The 21,177-nt window shown below is 42.1% G+C and overlaps 1 protein-coding gene across 1 annotated transcript in view; it reads right to left on the reverse strand.

Annotated features, from left to right (window-relative positions):
• BBS12 (Bardet-Biedl syndrome 12) overlaps positions 1-21,177 on the reverse strand; it is a 45,152-nt gene that overhangs the window by 13,780 nt on the left and 10,195 nt on the right. The window contains exons 8-14 of the mRNA XM_032444351.1: positions 20,791-21,026; positions 20,028-20,064; positions 19,735-19,934; positions 15,171-15,351; positions 13,872-13,992; positions 11,062-11,222; positions 4,777-4,837 (exon numbers count right to left, since the gene is read on the reverse strand). Coding sequence (XP_032300242.1) covers positions 4,777-4,784 — 8 coding nt within the window. The 5' untranslated portion in view covers positions 4,785-4,837; positions 11,062-11,222; positions 13,872-13,992; ... (2 more) ...; positions 20,028-20,064; positions 20,791-21,026. The remainder of the gene's footprint in view (positions 1-4,776; positions 4,838-11,061; positions 11,223-13,871; positions 13,993-15,170; positions 15,352-19,734; positions 19,935-20,027; positions 20,065-20,790; positions 21,027-21,177) is intronic.

A 21,177-nucleotide genomic window follows, 5' to 3' on the forward strand; every position in this document is an offset into this window, starting at 1 on the left:
CAGTGTTTGATGTGTGTGCATGGAAGTGCATGCTGTATGTACACATACAAATCTCACAGTCTGCTACTATGCAAAGTTCACAAGTAAAAACGTGAGCATACGTTTAGCAGCGTCATTTGGAAAGAGGGCGGATTTGCTGTAATACTTTAGTTCCACATAGGATAGAGTGCATCCTCTGTAAAGAAGCATAGCCCTTACTTCCCTGAAGCAAAAACCCTATGGGATAAGCCCAAGGAAAAAGGCAAGGCAAGGCTGGGCTGGATATTGCCACTCAAGTGCCACAGCTCAGGGCCATGCTGCAGGGCACCACACACACACTTCATCAAGCCTTGCACAGGATCACAGAATGGTTGGGGTTGGAAGGGACCTCCAGAGATCATCGAGTCCAACCCCCCTGCCAAAGCAGGTTCCCTACACCAGGTCACACAGGTAGGCGTCCAGGCAGGTCTTGAATATCTCCAGAGAAGGAGACTCCACAACCCCGCTGGGCAGCCTGTTCCAGTGCTCCATCATCCTCACTGTAAAGAAATTCCTGCACACATTTGTATGGAACTTCCTATGCTCCAGTTTCTGGCCATTTCCCCTTTCCTGTCTCTCTTTTGTTTTGTGCTAATCTACTCGTATGATGCAGTCAATTATGTGAGGTCAAAGATGATGATGGCTGCAGGGTGGCTCAATTTTGAAAGTGATGTTAATAAAATAATGGGAGGCTGAGGTGAGATAAGGTCCAAAAAACGGGGCACACAGAGCCACACTATCTCCCAAACCCAACATCTAGGTATCTTTTTACTTGTTTTTTTCAGATTCCTGACAAGGTCCCTTCTACACATTTGAGCAGGAAGGACTGGTAGTGCCATCTTCAAATCCTTGTCACTTATTTCCAAAGCTGTTAATTACTCACTTCTTGATAGGCTAATCATTTACAAAGAGAAACAGAAACCAGCTTCACATGCAACTCTTCCAAATAAACTCAGATAAGAAGGAGAAGACGTGTGTTTTTGTAAGTAACATTACAATTGCAAAAATAAGTGCAACTGTTTTCTGTAAGCAGAAAAATCCTGTAGTTGAGAATAGAATTTGGTAAGCACATCCCTCACTGGACAACTTTTCAGCTTTCTCCTTTGTATTAGGGTCCAATAAAGTACTTAACAAAATGGCTGAGAGGGGATTTTTGTGCAAATATTCAGAATTCTCCTTGCTATCAAACATCATGCAATACTATGACCAAGTCAAGATCTATGATGCTTCAGTCCTGACCACCTCCTGCTACAGGCTCAGCATCATCTATTCCCGTTGTGTTCCGGAAGACTGAGCGGTGCTTAGCACTTCTGCAAAACCAGGCCCTAGACAATGAAAGCTTTTGGTACAGGCTTCCTATTTCCTGCAGTGGATTTGTGTAGGTGGCTTTGTTACCAGAAATCCATACTCCTACACAGCAACTTCTGACTGTGTTTCTGCAGAAATGACTATAATGAAAGGAATTATATATTTTAAAAATAATTATCACGTCTCTGTTTCTCCAAACCAATTAGGGTATCTCCTGCTGGCAAGATGCATTTATCCACCTCCTGGGTTGCAAAATTAATAGCAGGGTGGAAAACAACAGGATTAAGACTTGCAGAGGCACCAAGGCTTGGACTGCCACATGCATGAGGAGGCGAGAGCCCATCTGGACTGCCCCATCTCCACAGCCAGCAGCTGAGTCACTGCCCGGCCTGCGGAGCTTCTCACTGCTGCATTTTGCAGCCAGGAAAATCCCACATCCTCCCAGTGGGTGTAGGAAATGCAACCACAGCCTATGGACGTGCCAGCACCAAAAACAAAGGGAGACTGTGGTGTAGGCAGCGTCCATTAACTTGAGGCCAGCATCTCAGCACCCTGATGATGGGAGCCCAGCTCCTGTTGCACAAGGTCACAGGTGCAGGAGCTGCCCACTGGTATTCCAGCCTCGATGCTGGCAAGACATGTGACCAACACTAAGTTCCCCCACCATGATCTGCTGTGGACCCTGGATAAACACCTCTCCTGTTCCACCCCATCCCCATTCCTGCCTGGAGAAGCTGTGGATACCTCTGGAGGTATTCAAAGCCAGGTTGGAAGGGGCTGGAAGGTGAGCTGAAAGGTGCATGTGTACTTTTGGAATTAAATCCCTTCTACAAGCTGGAGTTAGAAAGAACTGATACAGATGAGTAGGATGTGAGATGCTGCCTCATTGTTTATGACAGCTTTTTAACACTACATGAAAAGGTAAACCATTAAAACTACAAAATAAGTTGTTTTTAAAAAGCAAAGCTTTTTGAAAGCATCCTAATTTCAAATCTACTGAAGTTGGTGTAGTTTTTTTAATGAGTACCTTGAACAAGCCCATTTCTCAACAGAAACCGCTGAAATAAGTGTCAACCAATTTCATTTTCGTCAAATACATATGTATTTGAAATTAGGATGCTTTCAAAATATATATGTATTATATTTATAGTATAATACATACATATGTATATTTATATTTATATATAAATATACATATATTTATATATAAATATCCATATATATATATAAATATACATATGTATGTATGTATGAAGTACTCCTAAACTTACAGTAAGAAAGCAGTAGATCCTTGGAGAATGGATCAGCACGAGGCAGATGAGAACATACTGTGAGCCAGAGGTGCCAGCAAAGCTGATTTCATCACAGCCAGCCTGTGGCAAACAGACATTTTGTCTTGCATTTAACATGATAGAGTGGAGGGATCCACAGAAATTTAAACAGTGGGTAGGCTTAGAAAATTAGCACAGAATGACCATGTGAAAGCCAAAAAGAATCCTGCAACAGAAGATAGACAAGAGGAAAAGCTTAGCTCTGTGAATAAAACCTGCACATTATTGAATAAACACATCCAGAGTTGAACTGGATGAAGCCGAGAACCCATACATAATAACTTCACAATCGTATGTTAAACAAAAGGAACACACAGTGCACTTTTGGTCAACAGCATTTAAGACTGAGCAGAAAACTACACTCTCATCTCTTGGCTTAGGCTCTCAATGCACATTCGTGTAGTAGATTTATTCCAGTTGTCAGGCTTTCCATTTGACCTTTTAAACAGTGGCATGCAGCCCTTTTGCAGCCCCACATCTCTGTTGTCAGTGACTCAGCATCTCATCAGATACCCCACAAAGCCTGCAGGCACACAGGATTATGTGGTTTTCAGTGACAATTTTCCATCAGTTTTTTTACTTCCTTCTAATTTAAATCAATCTCTTATTAACGAGCAAGAGGTGGAAGCCTTTGATAATGTCTTCTCCGGCAGACCAGGTGGGTTATGTTAATTAGAATCATAGAATCATTAAGGTTGGAAAAGACCTCCTGATATCATCCAGTGTAACCACCTACCCATCTCTACCACACACTCTGATCCTGTCTCTCAGTGCCACATCTCCACGTTTCCTAAAGACCTCCAGGGACGGTGACCCCACCTCCTCCCTGGGCAGCCCATGCCACTGCACCACCACTTCTCCTGAGAAGAAATCTTTCCTGATTATTCAAGCCAAAATTCTCCTGATGCAACTTGAGGCCACTTCCTCTTCTCATCTTATCACTCTTACCTGGGAGAAGAGGCCAACCCCTATCTAAACATCACCACCACCCTCCTTTCAGGTGGTTGTAGAGAGAAAATTATACAGATGACAGTCATGGTAACTCAAAAAAAAAAAAAAAAATGAGGCATACCACACCACTTTATGATGGCAAGAAAAACTGAAGTTATTCTCAGTGCTTTCCCCCCATAAACCTCTGCTGATGTTTAGTGGCTGATTAAATAATAATTTGCAGACTTGTTAGTGAATGGCTGAAGAAATGGTATCATATTGCAGCACTTGTGGTCAAACACAGTTTCCATGGCATAACTGAGATTGCAATGAGTAGAAATAGGAACCTGTTGGAACTATGCAGCCTGCACCACTTGCATAATTCAGTCATTGGTGGATGCTTTATTTTATGGGACTGCAGAAGCACACACAAGGGATTGTTTTTGACAGAGCCTGACCTACTCTAACAAAAGGCTAAGTAAATTGTTCAGAAATGTTTCTATACAAAGAAACCCTAGGAGACTCCTTCAAGCACCTTCTTTTCATCATCCCTAGCTCTTAAATCCAAGATTTACTCAGGTTCAAGACAAGAGGAGACGGAAGAAAACAAGTTAGTTGTGCAACACCAGTACAGGAAAATACTGTTTTTAGAGAAGGCTGTAGAAGCCTTCTCTATCTCTCATGGAACTACCAGGAAAGAGCAGTCTGCTTACAAAGACAAGCTCTTGTAGTTAAGAGCAGCAATAACTATTTTTGCTTAGTTAAGTAAGATCTTTCTGGAGTACCATCGCTGGTTTTCAACTACAACCTCACAGATTTTTCCACATAATTCTTGCTACTGACAGAAAAGTTACTCAGTTTATTGACATAGTTCTTCACATTATTTTGTACCACATAAATCAAGCATAAGCTCCCATATTAAAAAAAAAAAAAAAATTAAAAAAAAATTGTTTTTAATGCAGTGTGCTCATCTAAAACTCATTGCTCCTTACAAGCATGACAACGTTTTGTTGCAAACAGATGAAAAACAACAGTTTGTTTCCAACTTCAACTCACCACATGAAGCTGAGAGAGAAAACACAGGCAACACAACTGAGAAGATCAGCAAACTTCTGAGGCTGAGGGCATTCAGTATTTCATAGCAGCACTCAGCATAAAGCACTGCTTACTAGCAGCTACTACTGCTCACCTTTGCATCAGGACTCCAGGCAATCTATGTTGGGAATCCAGAAAATGCACAATTTCTGCCCCTGCATTGGAAAAAAAATATTGCTCATTTTAGCATGCAATCACTAGACACAGTTTGTGAGGTGAACCCTCACACGGGCAAAAGGAATTCTGCAACTGCCTTTATAGAGGAAGTCAATGACTATTTAGGGCAGAATTAATTGCTGGGATGAGGGACAGGTGGGAAAGGAGTGAGAGAACACAGCCTGTTTTCAGCTTTGGTAAACTAGGAGGAAGCTGAAAGCCTGACAGATCTCCTATTCATGGGCTGAAAAGTTCTGTTTCATGCATATGCACAAACCAAAAGTGATGGTTACACAGATGAAAAAAAAAAAAAAAAAAAATCCCCTCCTCACTCTTTGGAGGGAGTCTGACTCATGATTTTCAGACTTTTGGGGACTTTTAAAAGCTTTTCTCACAGTAGAAGCCACAGCCACAGCACTGAATAAGCAAGGGTGGGTGGAAAGGTCTCACACCAGCAATAAAACAAGCAGAAAGGAGCTGTGAAGCCGTCAGGGCATTTCTTAATTTTTAACACTGGATTCTGAACTGTGCACGAGCTTTTTCTGGGCTATCTTTTGGGATGAGGGAGAACTTACTTTGATGACTGAATTTCTAGCATTTAAAGAAAAAAGGAAGTTTACATTCCCTGCTCAGAAGCCATGCAGACGCCTGCTCTTTGTGACCAGGGCCGGGATACAAATAGCCCCAGCACTGGCTTCTGTCACTTGAGCTGGTGCCTTTCGGGGAGTGTGGAGGTTTTCCTCCCCTGTGTGGACCTGCCTCAGCAGACGTGGATGCACTGGCTCTACTTTGCCATGCCACAACCCTCCCTTTTGCTTCTGTTCCCTTCTCCTTTCCTCCTATTACTTGCCTTATTTTAATTCTACTCTGGTCTCACCACTGCAGTCTGGCCAGCTCCCTCTCCTGTCCAGCCCCTCTTCCATAAGCTAAAATATCTGCTTCTGGATCTCTCTAGTACTGCTGCTTTTCATGCTAAGGAAATTAAGGAAAAGATTATTAAGAGGATGTTGGGAGAAACTCGGTTCTGAACTCACAGCCAGCTCCCCCTGATGAGGAAGAGCTGGTTGACATCCTGCCTTCAGCATCTACAGTGGAAGTTGATTTGGGCAGTCTCACTAATGACCCCTAGAAGGATCCTACAAGCAAAATGCTCGGTGTTTGTCGCCTGGCTGTGCTTGAGGAAGGGATTTCTGTGGCACTAGCATAGGTGATGCCTCTGCTCTCCTTCAGGCAGGCATAGCAACCTTATTCCAGCTGTTAGAACTGTTAGAGATCTTTGACTCCTCTTTATGATATGATATCAGACCAGATGAGTCCTCTGATGTACATCTTTTAGGAATTTCAAAGCCCAATTCTGCACACTTGAATTGAAAGGAACCAAGCAGAGTTTGTTTCAGCAGTAGAACATCTGGTCTTTAGCTGGAAACTTCTGAGTCCATACCTTGTTGTACTGGTATTTTTCATTTTCTTTTTGTTTTCTATTNTGCCGTATCATTTCAGCGTCACATCATGTATTAATTTTAGCAAACTTTGCCTAGAAAAAACAACTGCCTCTGGTTTCTGCAAAACTTCACTCCAGTAGCATGTTCGCTCATGACCTATGTTTGTTTCTCATTTTCAGTAATCCTTAAAAGCTACACTCCTACCCTAATGAATGCATTAATCTTTTCCAATTTAGCTACTTTGGCAAAGGTTGAGTATGGTTGATCAGATACACGGTAAACAAACGCTACTGTCAGTCTCAGTTCACTTCTGAGTAAGAGAAGCCCCCACAAGCCAACAGAAGTACTAATGATGTACAGGCGGTACCAGTGGTTAAGCTGGTTTATTTTTTTATTTTAGGAAGCCTCTTTGCTGACCCATTTGCTTCGTACGCCAAAGAAATGCAGCACTGCAGATAGGAGCTCTTCTCTTCAAACCATTGACACACACAGATGGTTTAATATGTTGTGTGTGTTTCTTCTCCCTCAGACAGCCTTCATTTCTGTACCAACATTTGCATTTTTATGGATGAGTAATTGAGAGGGAGGATGCACACTAAGAAGGTAAGACTACAGAACAGTGTCTGTTTAGCTTTGGGAAGACTCTAGCCCTTGCTTAAGCTCATATTCCTGCTATGCATTTCTATGGGTGCAATCTGAATCAACTCAAAAGCAGATCTTTCTGAATAATGTGTTGGTTGGTGTGTTCTGGATTAAGAGCGATGGGTCCCCAAATAGTTCATTCACTGTTATTCTCCCTTGTGTAGATTACCAACAGAGAGGAAGAAGATCGTGCACTGATAATTACTTCTTTCAAATATTTCACTTCTAGTGCATCGAGGCAGGTTTTCCCCAGTATGGAAATTCTTCTGTATTTCTGATAGGAAAAATAATTCACTGTATCTTTTAAATCTTTCTTTTCCTAACATAACTTTGTCCTGATTAAATATTAGGCAGTGCTTTGCCTCTCACGTGCCCTTTCAGCAAAGCATTTGCTTGTTTATTATTCAATTGGAAAAGGATAATATTTGGGAAATGGCAAGATTGCATCTAAATATACAAATTCAAATCAAGGATCCCTTCCATTGTCAACCCTGACCGATCCTCCAGCTCACAGACTGGGGCCTGTCCAGTTTTAGAGCATGTTATTATAATATTACTCCTTTTAGTAAGAGCTGTATCTTCTGTTTTTAGGCCTTGGCTTACCTCTGACAAAAGAGTAATTCTTAATGGCAGTTGGCGAACTAAGTGAAATCCTTCAGGCAGGTTCTGGTTTTCCCACAAGACAGCCTCCAGAATTAGGGTCTTTGGGGTGATGCATTTGTATCAGTGATACAACAGGTTCTTGTACGGTATTTTAATGTGACATGATTTCTGGCTGATACAAATATGCAGACCGTGCAACGTGAACTAGTAGAACTGAGCAGCCAAAGCCCATCTGCTGTTTGTAGCTGCCCACATAATGCCTCTGGCTGTGCCAAGTACCCAGGACCTTCGTGCTGCTCCCCAACATTGAGCATGAGCCCTACTCCAAGCCTCTGCACCCTGCTGCAGCTGACATGGGGAAATCTGCTCTGGCTTTTCTGAGTGAATTGAGAATATAACCAGAGGGCTGATTCATGAAAAATCCATAGGTGAGCTCAATCCACACTCCTCAGATACGGTCTGCAGCAGTCATCAGAAATGATGTGGCGTGTCACAGATACCCTGCTCCACTGCCCCGCTGCACACCTGTGTGCCCTGGGCCAGTGATACTGTGAGTAGAATTATCTCCAGATGCTTCTGCATTCTGCCCATTGGCACCAGGCAATTCTGCTGGGCTTAGGAAAAGAAAAAGCAAAAGGCCACCCCGCATGTGCCCAAATATTTTTGCATGGCGGAGTACTCCAAAAAGGGCAACATTTTCCATTTCTAAAAACAAGAATTCTGCTCGTCTCTTTCTAGGTCACTCATAGCATCACATAGATAACAGATCTTAGCAAAATGTCATCAAAGATAAAGCTCGGGGTTTTCAGAACAGTGCATCTGGAGGCATGCACTTTATTTAGGTGTCTGCATGGAAAGACAATTTTCATAGGCACTTTCCAAGACTTTCTGTTGAAAGCACTGGCTCATGTAGTACCATCATATGTGGGGATTCAGCAGCTAAGCAGGTGGGTCTGTGTGTTGCGACAGAGAAAGGAAAACCGCAATGGTCCATTTAAGCATTGATATTAAAATAGGATGGAGCAGCGGCCACACCATTGTCTGTACCACCAGCTTTGCTGTTTTCTGACTGACTGTGACTGCTGAGGACTGAGTCACCTAACAGAGCCAGCTAGCAGGCTAGAAACAGCAGCTCAGATTTTATCCCAAAGCAAGCCTCTTTGCCTTCTGCTCCACTTAGACTGAAATTTGGATGTAGCTGAACAGCTGGCAAGCAGGGAGGCCTAAACACATGCAAGGGAAGATTCTGCAAGATGTCAGGCTGATCACTGGTTGCACCATAGCTTCTGGATGCCAGAATGATACTTTCCTACCAGCTCCTCCATGGTTCAAAAGCCTTTACTTGGGGAAAATAGAATAGTCTCTATTCTCAAGAGCCAGTCACTGAAAAAGTGATCTTTGGCTAAAATACATATATATATATCACTAAGCCATAATCAAAATATTGTTTTCTTTTAAATGCCAGTTAATCTTCAAGGTGCTTCGGTCCATCTCTGACCGTATGCAGACAGCAGCTGTGCTGCATCTTGACACGAGGAAGGAAAATACATAGGCTTGTTTCCACTCCTCTCTGTTCTTACCTAACTGGATCAAAGTGAAACGACCGCAGACAGAAGGAAAAATAATCGCTGAACAGAAGTGGAAATGTGAAATACGTCAAATGATATTCTTTTTTTTCTTCAGTCGTCAGAGGTGCTTGGGGGCTGTGCGTGGCCAATAAGAAAAGAATAGACAGGCAGTCTGCAGAATGGGAGATTTCTGACGGTGAAGTCCTGCTGAGGGTTTTTTTGGAACAGTTACATACAAGACACCAAAGGAATGGCTCAGAACTACTATCCCCACCTACAGTGTTTCTTTCCCTTTTCATTTACGGTAACAATGTTCAGGCAACAGTTTGGTTTTTTCAGTTCCCACTTACTATTCATTGTGAAACTTGGTAAGATGGGCCATGTTTCAATGTTCCTCCACAACTGTACGGATTAACGCATTTTTCTTCAACAGCTTTTTGCTACTTATAAACGTGCCCCACCATTTGGACCGTTCCTTGGGACAAATGGTTGGCATCAGTCTGTCCTAAAACTTCTGCCATTCCTCTCTTTTTCATTCACGTTTATAGAAAACATATACAAATGTTTTTTGATTCCTTGTTCAGCTTCCTAAATACTGAGTATCAAAACTAATTGAAGAAATCCTCATCATTGGTACAGCAGGCGACTTAGTAATAGGCACGATTTGGAGCAAAGAGCAGATCTGTAAGAACAAATACTGAAGTAAAACTTCATGTAACGAAAGCAACAATTGCATGGCAAACCACAAAGATCACCTTTCAAACTGAAATATTCCAAACTTTTTAATGGTAATAATAAGCCCCAATGCAAAGCTTCTATGCTAAGCCAGACTGTATGCTCAAAACCAAAGGGATTCATTTGGTTATGCCACAGAAAAAGGGATCTCTCAAAACTGCTCTGAGTGCTGCTGTTCCTTTTACTCAGTAACTGTAAAAATGTTTATGCCTCGTATTCATAGAAAAGTAAAAATTTAAATTGGCTTCACATTTGTGAACATTTAGTAGCTCCATATGTACATGTGGCACTGAGGGACGTGGGTTAGTGGGCAATATTGGTGGTAGGTGGATGGCTGGACTGAATGATCCTAGAGCTCTTTTCCAACCTTAGTGATTCTATGATTCTATAGAATTCAGCTGAGAACTGCATGGCATATCTGAGTCCTACTCTATTTAGCAAAACTTGGCCTTCTATGATAGCAAGTAAAAACCCCTCTTACTGCCATTTCCAGCTCTGAAAATAATACCCAAGATATTGGCAAAGTTTACAGGAAAAATACATTTGCAGTAGTTGGATATCATATTTAAGGTAATCTTGAATGAGAATTTTTGATGCCTGACATGTTTTTCAATATCTAGGAATTATCTGCTGCTTGAGAACTCTCTGGTACCTGAATGCTCTTTGGTAGACAAGTTTGTCTTTGACCAGAGTTTTTTCTTCTGTGTCACAAATGGTATCTACCACTTTCACTGCCTTATACTAAACCTGGTTGATAGGTGCATCAGAATTAAATCTAACTAAGTGTATGAACTGTGAAAATTAGGTTAGGAAGCAGTCTGATTGTTTGGCAACCCTTGCAAAGTCTGTCTGGGGAAGCTGCCAATGCCTTTGCTTCATGTGCACACAGCAGACCTCTTCGTACATCATTGCTGCCATTGTGTCTTTGGCAGCTGAGAAAATGTGCTCTGTCAGCAGTGGTACTTCCATCCATGACATACTGATTCCACTTCATATTATCACCTCCCACCAGCTTCATGAGAATTAATCAAAAGTCATTCATGAAAAGCTTTCACTATACAGCAGTTTTTGATTTCTCCTCCACATAGCCCGCAACAAAGATTCAAAGAGCTGGGCCATTTGACCTCATGTGCCCTTTTTCCTCCAGCACACTCATCAGCACTACCGAAATCATCGCATCTTATTCATGGCAAGTCTTCACACCACTAACTTTTGCCACCCTCTCCATCATACCTCCTCCTGGAGTGACCAATGCCACACTGACCTGCAGAGCTGGGGGCTGGCAGGGAACACGCTGTGGGGGCCGCCATGGGGCTCCAGTGGAGCATGGGCCACTTCCCAGCAACTATACTTGGTTAATTCTCAATCTTTTTCGGAATAATTTTGAAGAAAACCTGTTAGGGAAACGCAAAATAAAGAGCCACACTTAAAACTTCCCATGCAATTGCTTGTGAGCTCCAAGAACTTCCCTTCCCCTCTCTGAGCAGACCCCCAGCCCCCAAAATGGCCACTGGGTCTCTGTGGAGCTAATGCACACAGCTCAGCTTCCACCACAGAGGTCTTTTGGGGCCCTCCTCTTGGAGACAGTGTGAGAATATAACAGTTGACAGAACGCTGATGCGAACAGTGTCTGTTTTCACACAGATTTCCAAAGTGCTGTTTTTAATCGTGCCATATCTTTATTGCATTACTTGTCATAACTTATTACGCCTTTACTTACATTTTCCAAAATATTCTGTGGTCTTAAATATAAAGTGTGCTTCACATTCTTGATGATATAAGCAAAACCAGACTTTTAATTTACCAACAAAATAAAGTCATCTTCCTGAATGAATCAATAAATCCACTTCAGGCCATTTTCAAGTAAAGCGATACCACACTGCCAGAATGACAAGTACAGCATTGCCTCACAGACAGTAAACAAGAACTGAACTGGAGAAACTTCATCCAGACTTTCTACAGTGAATCATCTCTTTTTTTTCTTCTTCTATCTGGAGGTTGAAGAAAGGGTGATACGTTCGATTCTGAATTGGTTTTCTGTTTCGTTGCAGCTCTGTTTTCTGAAATGTCTTTTAAGCAATCTTGGAAGTGCAGCATAATAGCTCACTTACTATAAAAAAAGCCCCAGCAGAAGAGAAAGCCAAGGGTGGGTGAAGGAAGAAAGATTTTCCCTCTGAGGTTTAGGCATAAGTGGAGAACCAGGGAGGCAGAGTTGAATGAAAAAGCCCTTCTCAAAGCAAAGCAAATTTGTCTTTTTATTTAAAACAATATTCCAAAGGCAGAGAGCAAACAGTCAGTATTGGGTGAAAAATCACAGAATTACAGAATCACGGAACAGTTTGGGATGGAGGAGACCAAAGATCATCAAGCTCCAACCCCCACCAGGGTCTGGTTGCCACCCACTGGATCAGACTGCCCAAGGTACCAGCCAACCTGCCCTTGAAAAATAGCAATGTGAGCTTTGAAACAGTGAGGCACCTGGAAGCTGTTCCTCAGCCAGCAGAAAAGTGACTTCCTCAGGAGGGCTGGTGAGGCAGCAACACCAGTTTTGTTGCAGCCAGTGATGGTGATGCTGCAGATGTACCAGGGCAGCCAGAGCTGGGGCGAGGGGAAGGAAGCGGTGGAGGAGGACGCACCGATACCACTGATGCAGCACCTAACACTGCAGGAGCACCACATGCCAACATGCTCACAGGGCTGAAGTGAGCATAGGCTGAAAGCTAAAATAACAAGGAATCAGAGGGATAAGCCAGGTTTGGGAGAGAATCTCTTGCACAGATGGGGAAGCCTGGCTTCGAGATTACTAGCAAGGAAGCTGAAATAAAGCCATCATCTCTCTTACCCAGACAGCCAGCATGACCGCAGAGCTATCGCTAGTTGTGACTAATGACTAAAGCTGAGAACCTGCAGGTCTTGTGTCTTGCAGCAGGAGGTACACACTAGGCTCTGAAGTCACTTACTTATGTAACCATATCTTCACCTTTTTGAACAGAAGTTTGAGGTGACCTGTTCAATAAGGTACTCTACACCAATCACAGAACCATGGATGTTGTTCTTACCTCACCTGATGAGGTTCAGCATGGACAAGATCATCTTTGCAATCATGGAAGACATATCTCAGCTATATGGCTCCTCAGCAAACAGCCACCTCACATTAACCAGAGGATGTTTACTACTTGGAGGGTGGGGGGAAGCTGCCAGAGTGTCCCAGTGCTGCCAGTGTAATGGTGAAATAGCAAAAAAACAAGCAGGATAAAACCCTTTCACACACAAGCAAGAACAGAAAGATAGGGAGGGGTGGAAGTGAGAAAAAAAATGTGGGGAGAGAAGAGCAGGGGCGCATTTTAAAAAGAGATCCAGGTATCTCTTCCTCCTGTCAGAACAGTCTCCTTAAGTGTAACCTTTCTTTCCCTGTTGTCATTTATAATCTGAAACAGTTCATGCCTGTGTGCCTTGCAGGCCTTGTGGAGTTGGGCTATGGGAGAGGTGCATGACAGCCTTCCTTTCATCTTAGCACCGGCCCACTGTTGTACATTTCTGCATCTCCTGTATGGCTGCAAACCCTGCTTCTCACTTTAGATTGCCTGGTCTTGCCATTTACTGTGAATAAATATAAAAACATATCAAGTATGGATGCAGGGAAAAGGAAGCAACAGCTCAAGGTTCCTCCAGCCCTGCCCTAAGACACATCCCAAATATTTCCAGTGATGTATCCTGTTCCTAAATAGGCACAGCAACAAAGAAGTCTTTGTGTGGCACTTAGTGTTTCCCCTTTTCAACCCACACATGAGCAACAACCTTAAAAAGAGGAGGAGTTGGTAGAGTGCTATGATGTCATTCAGTTAGTTGCGCTCCTCATCAAACCTGTCAATCCACAACCTCCTGATGAGGTCATCTGGCAAACCATAAATACGTACTGCATTCAGGCAAAAATCCAACAGTGGTTGTAGAATTGTAGAATATTATAAACTGGGATGGACCCACAAGCATCAGTGAGTCCAACTCTTGGCTTCACACAGGACTACCCAAAAATCAAATCATACCTGAAATCACTGGTCAGCTCTCCAACTAGGTACCCAAGGGTTATTTAACCAGTGGTGGATCTGGGCTGCTCTTCTCATGCTGTTGTGATGTCTACACTACTACAAGCCAGCTGCTGGGAACCTGGAAAAGATCGTTTCCACTCTGGCAGGGAAGCCAGATCAGGTCAGTTTCACCCATCCTTTGCAGTACAGTACTGCCCAGAGGATTGCTGTACCTCAGATACTTCAAATCCTGCTTCTTCTGCTGTGCTGTACATGTAAAGTTCGGCTAACCCCTTTGTCAGCCAGGCTTCTGAAAAGGAAGCTGAGGGCTACTCTTCTCCTTTCCTACATTCTAGAGGAAGAGCACTTCATCTAGGTCTAGTCCTCAATCACGGAAAAGATTGCCTGTTTTAATAGTAATGCTGGAGCTCTTCTGTAAATTTCTCCACTCCAATCTCTTGGAATAAAAAAGAAGTCATTTCTCATCTGTGAGCTCAGGGAAGAGAAGTCTGGCACAAAGGTTCAGCCTGTGTAACTGAATGGCCCCATAAGGTGCTAGGGCATAAACCACCAATCAGTATAAATAGTTTACATGAGACTTACCTGCTACTTGTATTCCACTATTTTTAAACCTCACACTGCTCATTTATTCCCCTCTGTGTGATCTACTAGGATTACTTATTGATCTGCTCAGCATTACACAGTGTATGGAGTAAAATAACTCAGGTGAAAAATGATATTTGTGCTGCTGCTATTCTCCATACTGAGTCACATCAAATGAAACATCTGAAGTCCACAGTGGTGTTGGCTCTTTTTGCCTTGTTAGCTCTCCCAGCTGCTCTCACGCACAGCCATGCAGCATATAAGCAAGAGTACCATTACAGAGGAGCAAAGCACTATTTAGATCATTAGCACTTGAAGGGAAGAGGTTATTTGCTTTCCTTCTAGATAATGGTCTATCAAAATATAAACTACTCCACCCTGGTTTCAAAACACCAACACACTAAGGTGGGGTAAACCAAGTGCATTCTCTTCCTGCCTTTTTTTAATAAATATTTGTATTCATCTTCAAGCAACAGCACTTAAGCAAAACCAAAAAAACAGTGCTGTCTAGGACACTCACCTCAAAGACAGTCTTTTTTGCCATCCACATACCAACATCATCTATGTTTGAAAGAAGCACATTTCTAATACCTGTGCATAATGCAGAACCATGAAGTTACAGGGCAAAGAATTCAACTATTGGGCTGGTCACAGTGCTGCGATGCCTGTCTGCCTCTCCTTTGCAGAGATACTGAAGCGCCTCTCAGGGCTTACCTGGAGAGGAACAGACTGGAGTGCACCAAGGGCTTGTGCAGTGCCAGGCCTGGTGAGATCCCTGAGGGGAAAGCTCTGCCATGCTCCTGTGTGTAGGAAGCACTTGTGCTGAAGATCTCAGGCTGGAGGGAAACTTCACTGAGCACCAATGCTATTTCTGAAATGCAACTCTGCATGCTCTCTAAGAAGCAGAAAAAGGGAGAAAAAAAAATGTTACTTCAAAAAATTTTTTCATTTTAAACACTCAAAATCTACGTAGGTTTCTAAAGTACGTAAAAAGTAGAAGGCAGATTGCCATACAAAGGAGACTTGAGAAGAAAACTCAGCTACTTGTGCAAGTTACATTTGAGAATGGTCACTTCCCAATGACTTATCTTGGTTCTTGAATGTACATGGACCAAATCTTTCCCCTAAGCACACAAATCTCCTTACATCTCAGCCTTTGCAGGAAGGACTGGTTTATCTTTTGTAAAAGAGAGTGCATGGGTTTTAAGTTGAAAGACTTCAGGGCATTTCAGTAATTAGAAGTAAGAGATAATACAACATTTTGTGCTTTAAGTTACTTCCTACTATATCCCCTTGATAAAATGAAGGCTGTACGCCCTCACAATTTTCCATTTACCCGGAATTCCACCAGTTTAATCAAAGTGAAACATAAGGTACTGTTATGGTCCTTGTACCTTCAGATTTCCTTACTGATAACCCACATACTATCCGTTAACCCATTGCATCATTCAGAAGAATAAACAACTTGGGCTCATTATACAGGAAGCTGAACAGAAAGGAAATAGAAAATATTAGCTTTCAAATATTTTGGCCTTTGCACAGTTCAGACTGATATACTTTTACAGATCAAGGCAATTCTTCAGAACAACCTGCTAACTTTACTAAAGAGAGAAAAAAAAAAGCATTTCCTATCTTTGATTTTTCCAGTTTGAACCTTTTTCAAGTAAACTATTTTGTTACGTCATTTCCATCCCTAACGGATGGATCTGGTGGTTGATAAAGGCTGCAAAAGTCAAGACTTTATCTGTATTCTTTCATAACAAGATACTGAAAGTCATTCAGGCTACACCAACATAAGTATGCATTTTTCTAAGCATCCCCCTTCCGGTTTAGTAATATTACCACATGTATGTCAGCTTGTCCTCTTTTCCTATGCTCCATGCACTTGGGACATTGATTGCTTTAACACCACTGAGATGATTGTGAAAGCATTGCATCAGCTTACACGGCTGAAATAAATTGAATGTGAGTTGACTTTGTATGAATTAGGAAAGCAAGCTGGCATCATGTCAAGGGGCGAATGTTTTCACCTATAGCTTCTTTCTTTTATGTCTTTAAGGTTTGGGGTGCTTTCACCTCCTATATCTAAAGGCAGCTTTTGGTGGGTGGGGCTGTCCATGTGCCACAGCTGGCATGGAGTCTGGGCCACAGGGAATAGTGGCAGCCACAGGATGGAGGCTGGCAGGACAATCCTTGGTGCTCCTCTGAGCATCAGCTTGCATGGAGAAGAGGACAGAGAGATGTCCCATACTTTATAACATCGTATTCAGCAATCAAATCCACACTGTTTTGTCTTCCAGGGTTGCCTTAGAGACTGGCTGGCTCCTCCTTGCAGAAATCACTGATTTGTAGGGCGTGAAATGGATCTCAAGTCCAACTCCTTGCTAGAACAGATTCCCTACAGTATGATTCCAAATGTCCACGCAGGTTTTGAGTATCTCCAGAGAAGGAGACTCCACAGCCTCTCTGGGCAGCCTGTTCCAGTGCTCTGTCACCTCCATAGTAAAGAATTCCTTTCTCATGCTCATCCGTAATTTCCTGTGTTCTTGTTGTTGCCCCTTGTCCTCTTGCTGCGTACCACAAAAAAGAGCCTGGCCTCTTGACTCCTGTCCATCAGATACTTACAAGCATTGCCAAGATCCCCTCTCAACTTCTCTTCTCTGTTTTATAACTCTCTGTGCCATAAAGAGGTCTTATCCACTTAAAATTGAATTAGGTAATACAACTCTGAATACAGTGTCTTTACCACTATACCACAATAGCTTGTTATTGTAGGTAAAGCCAGCACCTAGGTTAATGACTGAGGTGGTGTAAGACAGGTAATTTTCTCATACATATCACACTGTTCATAATGAAGACTAATTTTTCGGTCACAGTCATAAATTTTCAGTGGGATTGAACCACATTATTTGGTCCCTAGGTCACTGCAAGGCTGCTTCTGAACTATGACACTGATTTTTGCTACTTTCTTCCTGTAAAGCATTAGCATAATAAGCCATTGTATATCCTCCCACCTTTTCTGACAAAAGCTTTCCTTAGCTGTAGGATATGTGATGCTCTGGTCTGATGCTCAGGGGAAGCACTGGTGCCTGCTAACAGTGCAGTGACACAGAGGTTAACAAAATACTGCTCACCACAACACTTGGACATCAGATACCTGCTTTTAAGTTGCTGTAGCATACTGCAAATTCATTGCAACCATGGTGTAAGTCTGCTAGACAGGGAAGTGAGAGACAGCAAGAAAATGAAGCAGGAGCTGAACTCGTTTAAGATCTCATCTTCTTTTTGTCCCTCAACAAAAGCATCTACCTAATTATCTTCTTGGGACATTAACTGTATTTATACTGCTGACACTATTCACAAGTCCACTAGAGAGCAGCTATGCCTCACATTTACTCAGTGGGTTTTTTTTATTGTTTTGGTTTGGTTTTCTTGTATTAGTTTCTCTGACATTTATTGCACTTAACACACAAATGACTAATCAGACCTGAAAAGCTTTCCCAGTACTAGAATGAAGAACAGTACAGGGGTGGACTCAGTGCTCTGATTCAAACCAGTGCAATCTCTTTCTTGCCTCTGATCTAGACTTATTCATACCAAATTGCAGTATCATTCTTACAGAAATCCAGTACCAGAAGGGGGCCTGTAGGAAAGCTGGGGAGAGGCTTTTTATAAGAGCAGGTAGTGACAGGACGAGGGGAAATGAGGGAAAACTGGAAGAGCTGGTTTAGACTAGATATTGGGAAGGAATTCTTCACTGTGATGGTGGTGAGACACTGGAACAGGCTGCCCAGTCAGGCTGTGGATGCCCCCTCCCTGGAAGACAGCCAGGCCAGGCTGGATGGGGCTTTGAGCAACCTGGTCTAGAGGGAGGTGTCCCTGACTATAAGCAGGGGTTGTTGGAACTCGATAATCTTAAAAATCCCTTCCAACCCAAACCATTCTACGATTCGACAAAATCTTCATGGCATATTCTGGTTTGGGACATTTCACTTAAACTGAAGAAATGCAGAGCTGATTTAGAGGCTTTTCCTCAAGCAAGACTTGAGTAACCCACATCACGATCTCCACTGATCTCCAGTTATTGAGATGACAAAGCAAAAGGAACTCACTTCAGGATTAATATTCTGCACCAGACTATGAAGAACAAATTCTTTCCCAGTTCATAAAAACTATTGCAAAGAAAACAAAACTGCAGACTGAAGTATTATAAACAGAAAATTGAAATGCTCGTGTGAAAGTGTCGACGTGAAATATTTTGATATTTCAAGTCACTTCAACAGAAATTGGATAAAATCGATACAATCAAGTTGGAACTGATGAAGAGGTAAGAGGAAAAATATGTTTAGTTTGATTCTTAGGCACTGAACTACATCTAGCAATAGAAGAGACAACAAGGCAACGCAGTGAACGAGTAGGGAGAGCTTCTAAGGCATTTGACTATAACAGAATGTAAAACAGTTCAATCTTTGCTCAATGTAAGGATGATTCAAGTGAACTGAATGGTGGTTTTTATCTCAGGAAAACAGCACGGCTGACACAGAAATGTGGCAGGAGAAGAACAGGAGGAAAACTACAGGGTCTATTGCTTTTTCCAACATGCAGCATTTTTAACGGCACCTTCCAAAATGCTCATCTTTAATCACCTGCTGCAGATCCGCCACAACAGCAATCTGAAAGAATGTCAGCCTCCTTTGATCTCCCCATACTGTTTTGGAAATTGCATATTCATCTCCTCTGTTCCTTCAGGCCGTTTCTGACAAAAGCATTCTAACAAAAGCAAACAGTTTTCCTGTTCTCATCTTCAGTGTTTCCATTTCCCTCCGCGTTGTCACCCTTTGTGAGGCAACATCAAATACAATTATTTTGTAGACTGTAGAGTCCAATCAGCATCTTACTGTATGGTGCATGGCACAGACACACAACTACAGAAGATCAAGGCAATGAGGCTAAAAGAACTGCTATCTGTGCACTGTTTGACCAGTCCAAAGGGCAACTAAAATACAAGGTTACTACTGATTTCAGTTCTAAATATTTTTTTGGTGGAAGGAAGGCAGTCCCAAGTAGAAATGTAGTGGCTTAGAACCACTTTAAAATGCTGCCAACGAGGCATCAAGAACTGTAGTTACAGAGCAAAGGAGAAAAAAAGAGGAACAGAGAGTTTTTCATTGGGTTCGGTAGCAGTGCAGTTGTGTAACCCCTGTGATAACCAGTAGAAGATGTGGACTGAAAATTCTGATATACAAAGAGGAAAACAGAATTTAAAGATATTGCTTACAGGTAAATTTTGGATGCTCAGAAAGACAGTATTTCCTTGGTTATCTACACTTTCCATGATTGCAATGATTATGGAGGAAAAAAGGTTATTTGCATCCACTGATTTCAAATAGCACCTTCAGCAGATCCTCATTTTTCTCTCAGCTTCCCACAAGTCGGTTCAGGGAAACAGCTCAAAGAATCTGGGGTCACATGATAAGTCTGCAACAAGCACATAAATAACAGGCAATAAAAATGACATTGTCGAGAAAACTAACTTAAGACAGCAATTTTACCATTTTCTTATATACTTACTTGCAGTTGCAGTTGTAATGATTATCAGCTCAGGCTTCTGGAAAGAAAACACATGCAGAACAAGACATTTTCATTTTCCAGTGCATTGCAATAGCGTAACACTACTTTTTTTCCTTTTTGAGAAGAAACAAGTCTCCTATCAGAACCAATAGAGTAGTAGGAAGGAACTAAAACCTATGGTTTTCTATTGATGTTTTGATACAGAAATGAAATTACTGAAAATTATTAACATGAAACTTGACAGTCCTCCCTTGACAGGTGATGACACTTTCAATCTCTGCTCACAAAGAAGCATTATGTAACCTTTGACTAAAGCTTCCTGACAGATTTTTCTACGCCCACAACTGAGTAGTTGCTTTTCACCTTGGGTCATTCATTTACACTGGAAGGTGGAACCAGACGATCTAACAGGTGCCTTCCAACCAAGCCATTCTATAATCCTATGACCCTATATTTTAGCACAAAACTTTGTTTCCTAACTCAAATGCTTTTTTTCTTCCCCTTTCTATTCTATTCAAATGTCTCTGATCTTTTTAAGTATGTTTCCCTAGATTCGCATACTATGTTTAACCACAGAGAATGGCACACATGCTCCTGCTAATTTACTTCTCAGAGGCAATACTTCCTGTTGGTATTAAGTGCAGTTCTGCTGCTTGTGACAGAAAGGAATGTGATTTGCAACTATTAGTGGTTCAGCTAATTATTATATCTATTATTGCCACAGCTCATCTTTCTGAGGATTTACATGGTGGTAGGCACTCACCAGAGCAGAAGGCAGAAGTGAGGAAGATAAGAGTCCATGGTGGGTCCCAGTTCCAGTTTGGCAATGCAGATGTGGATGTATTTCTTCTGAAGCTACACAGCTTGGACAAGCCAAGAAATGTATTTTCTCCTCCCTCCAATTCCAGTTATGCATACCTGCTGTGATGCCCTTTGCATCAACATTAGCACATTTCACTTGTCAAGGAACTGCATTATTTCACTGAACTTAGCAGAAAACTTATGAAAAGGAAAGAAAAAAAAGCATTAACTGACCAAGTGATGACTTACACTGCTTTGTTTGTTTGATGCGATTTCGATTGTTTAAGATACAGATAAGCCTTGCATTTTCCATGCATGTAACCTTACCAGTTTGACACACACACACAAA

This window comes from Coturnix japonica, chromosome 4 (assembly GCF_001577835.2).
Source record: "Coturnix japonica isolate 7356 chromosome 4, Coturnix japonica 2.1, whole genome shotgun sequence".
NCBI classification, from domain to species: domain Eukaryota; kingdom Metazoa; phylum Chordata; class Aves; order Galliformes; family Phasianidae; genus Coturnix; species Coturnix japonica.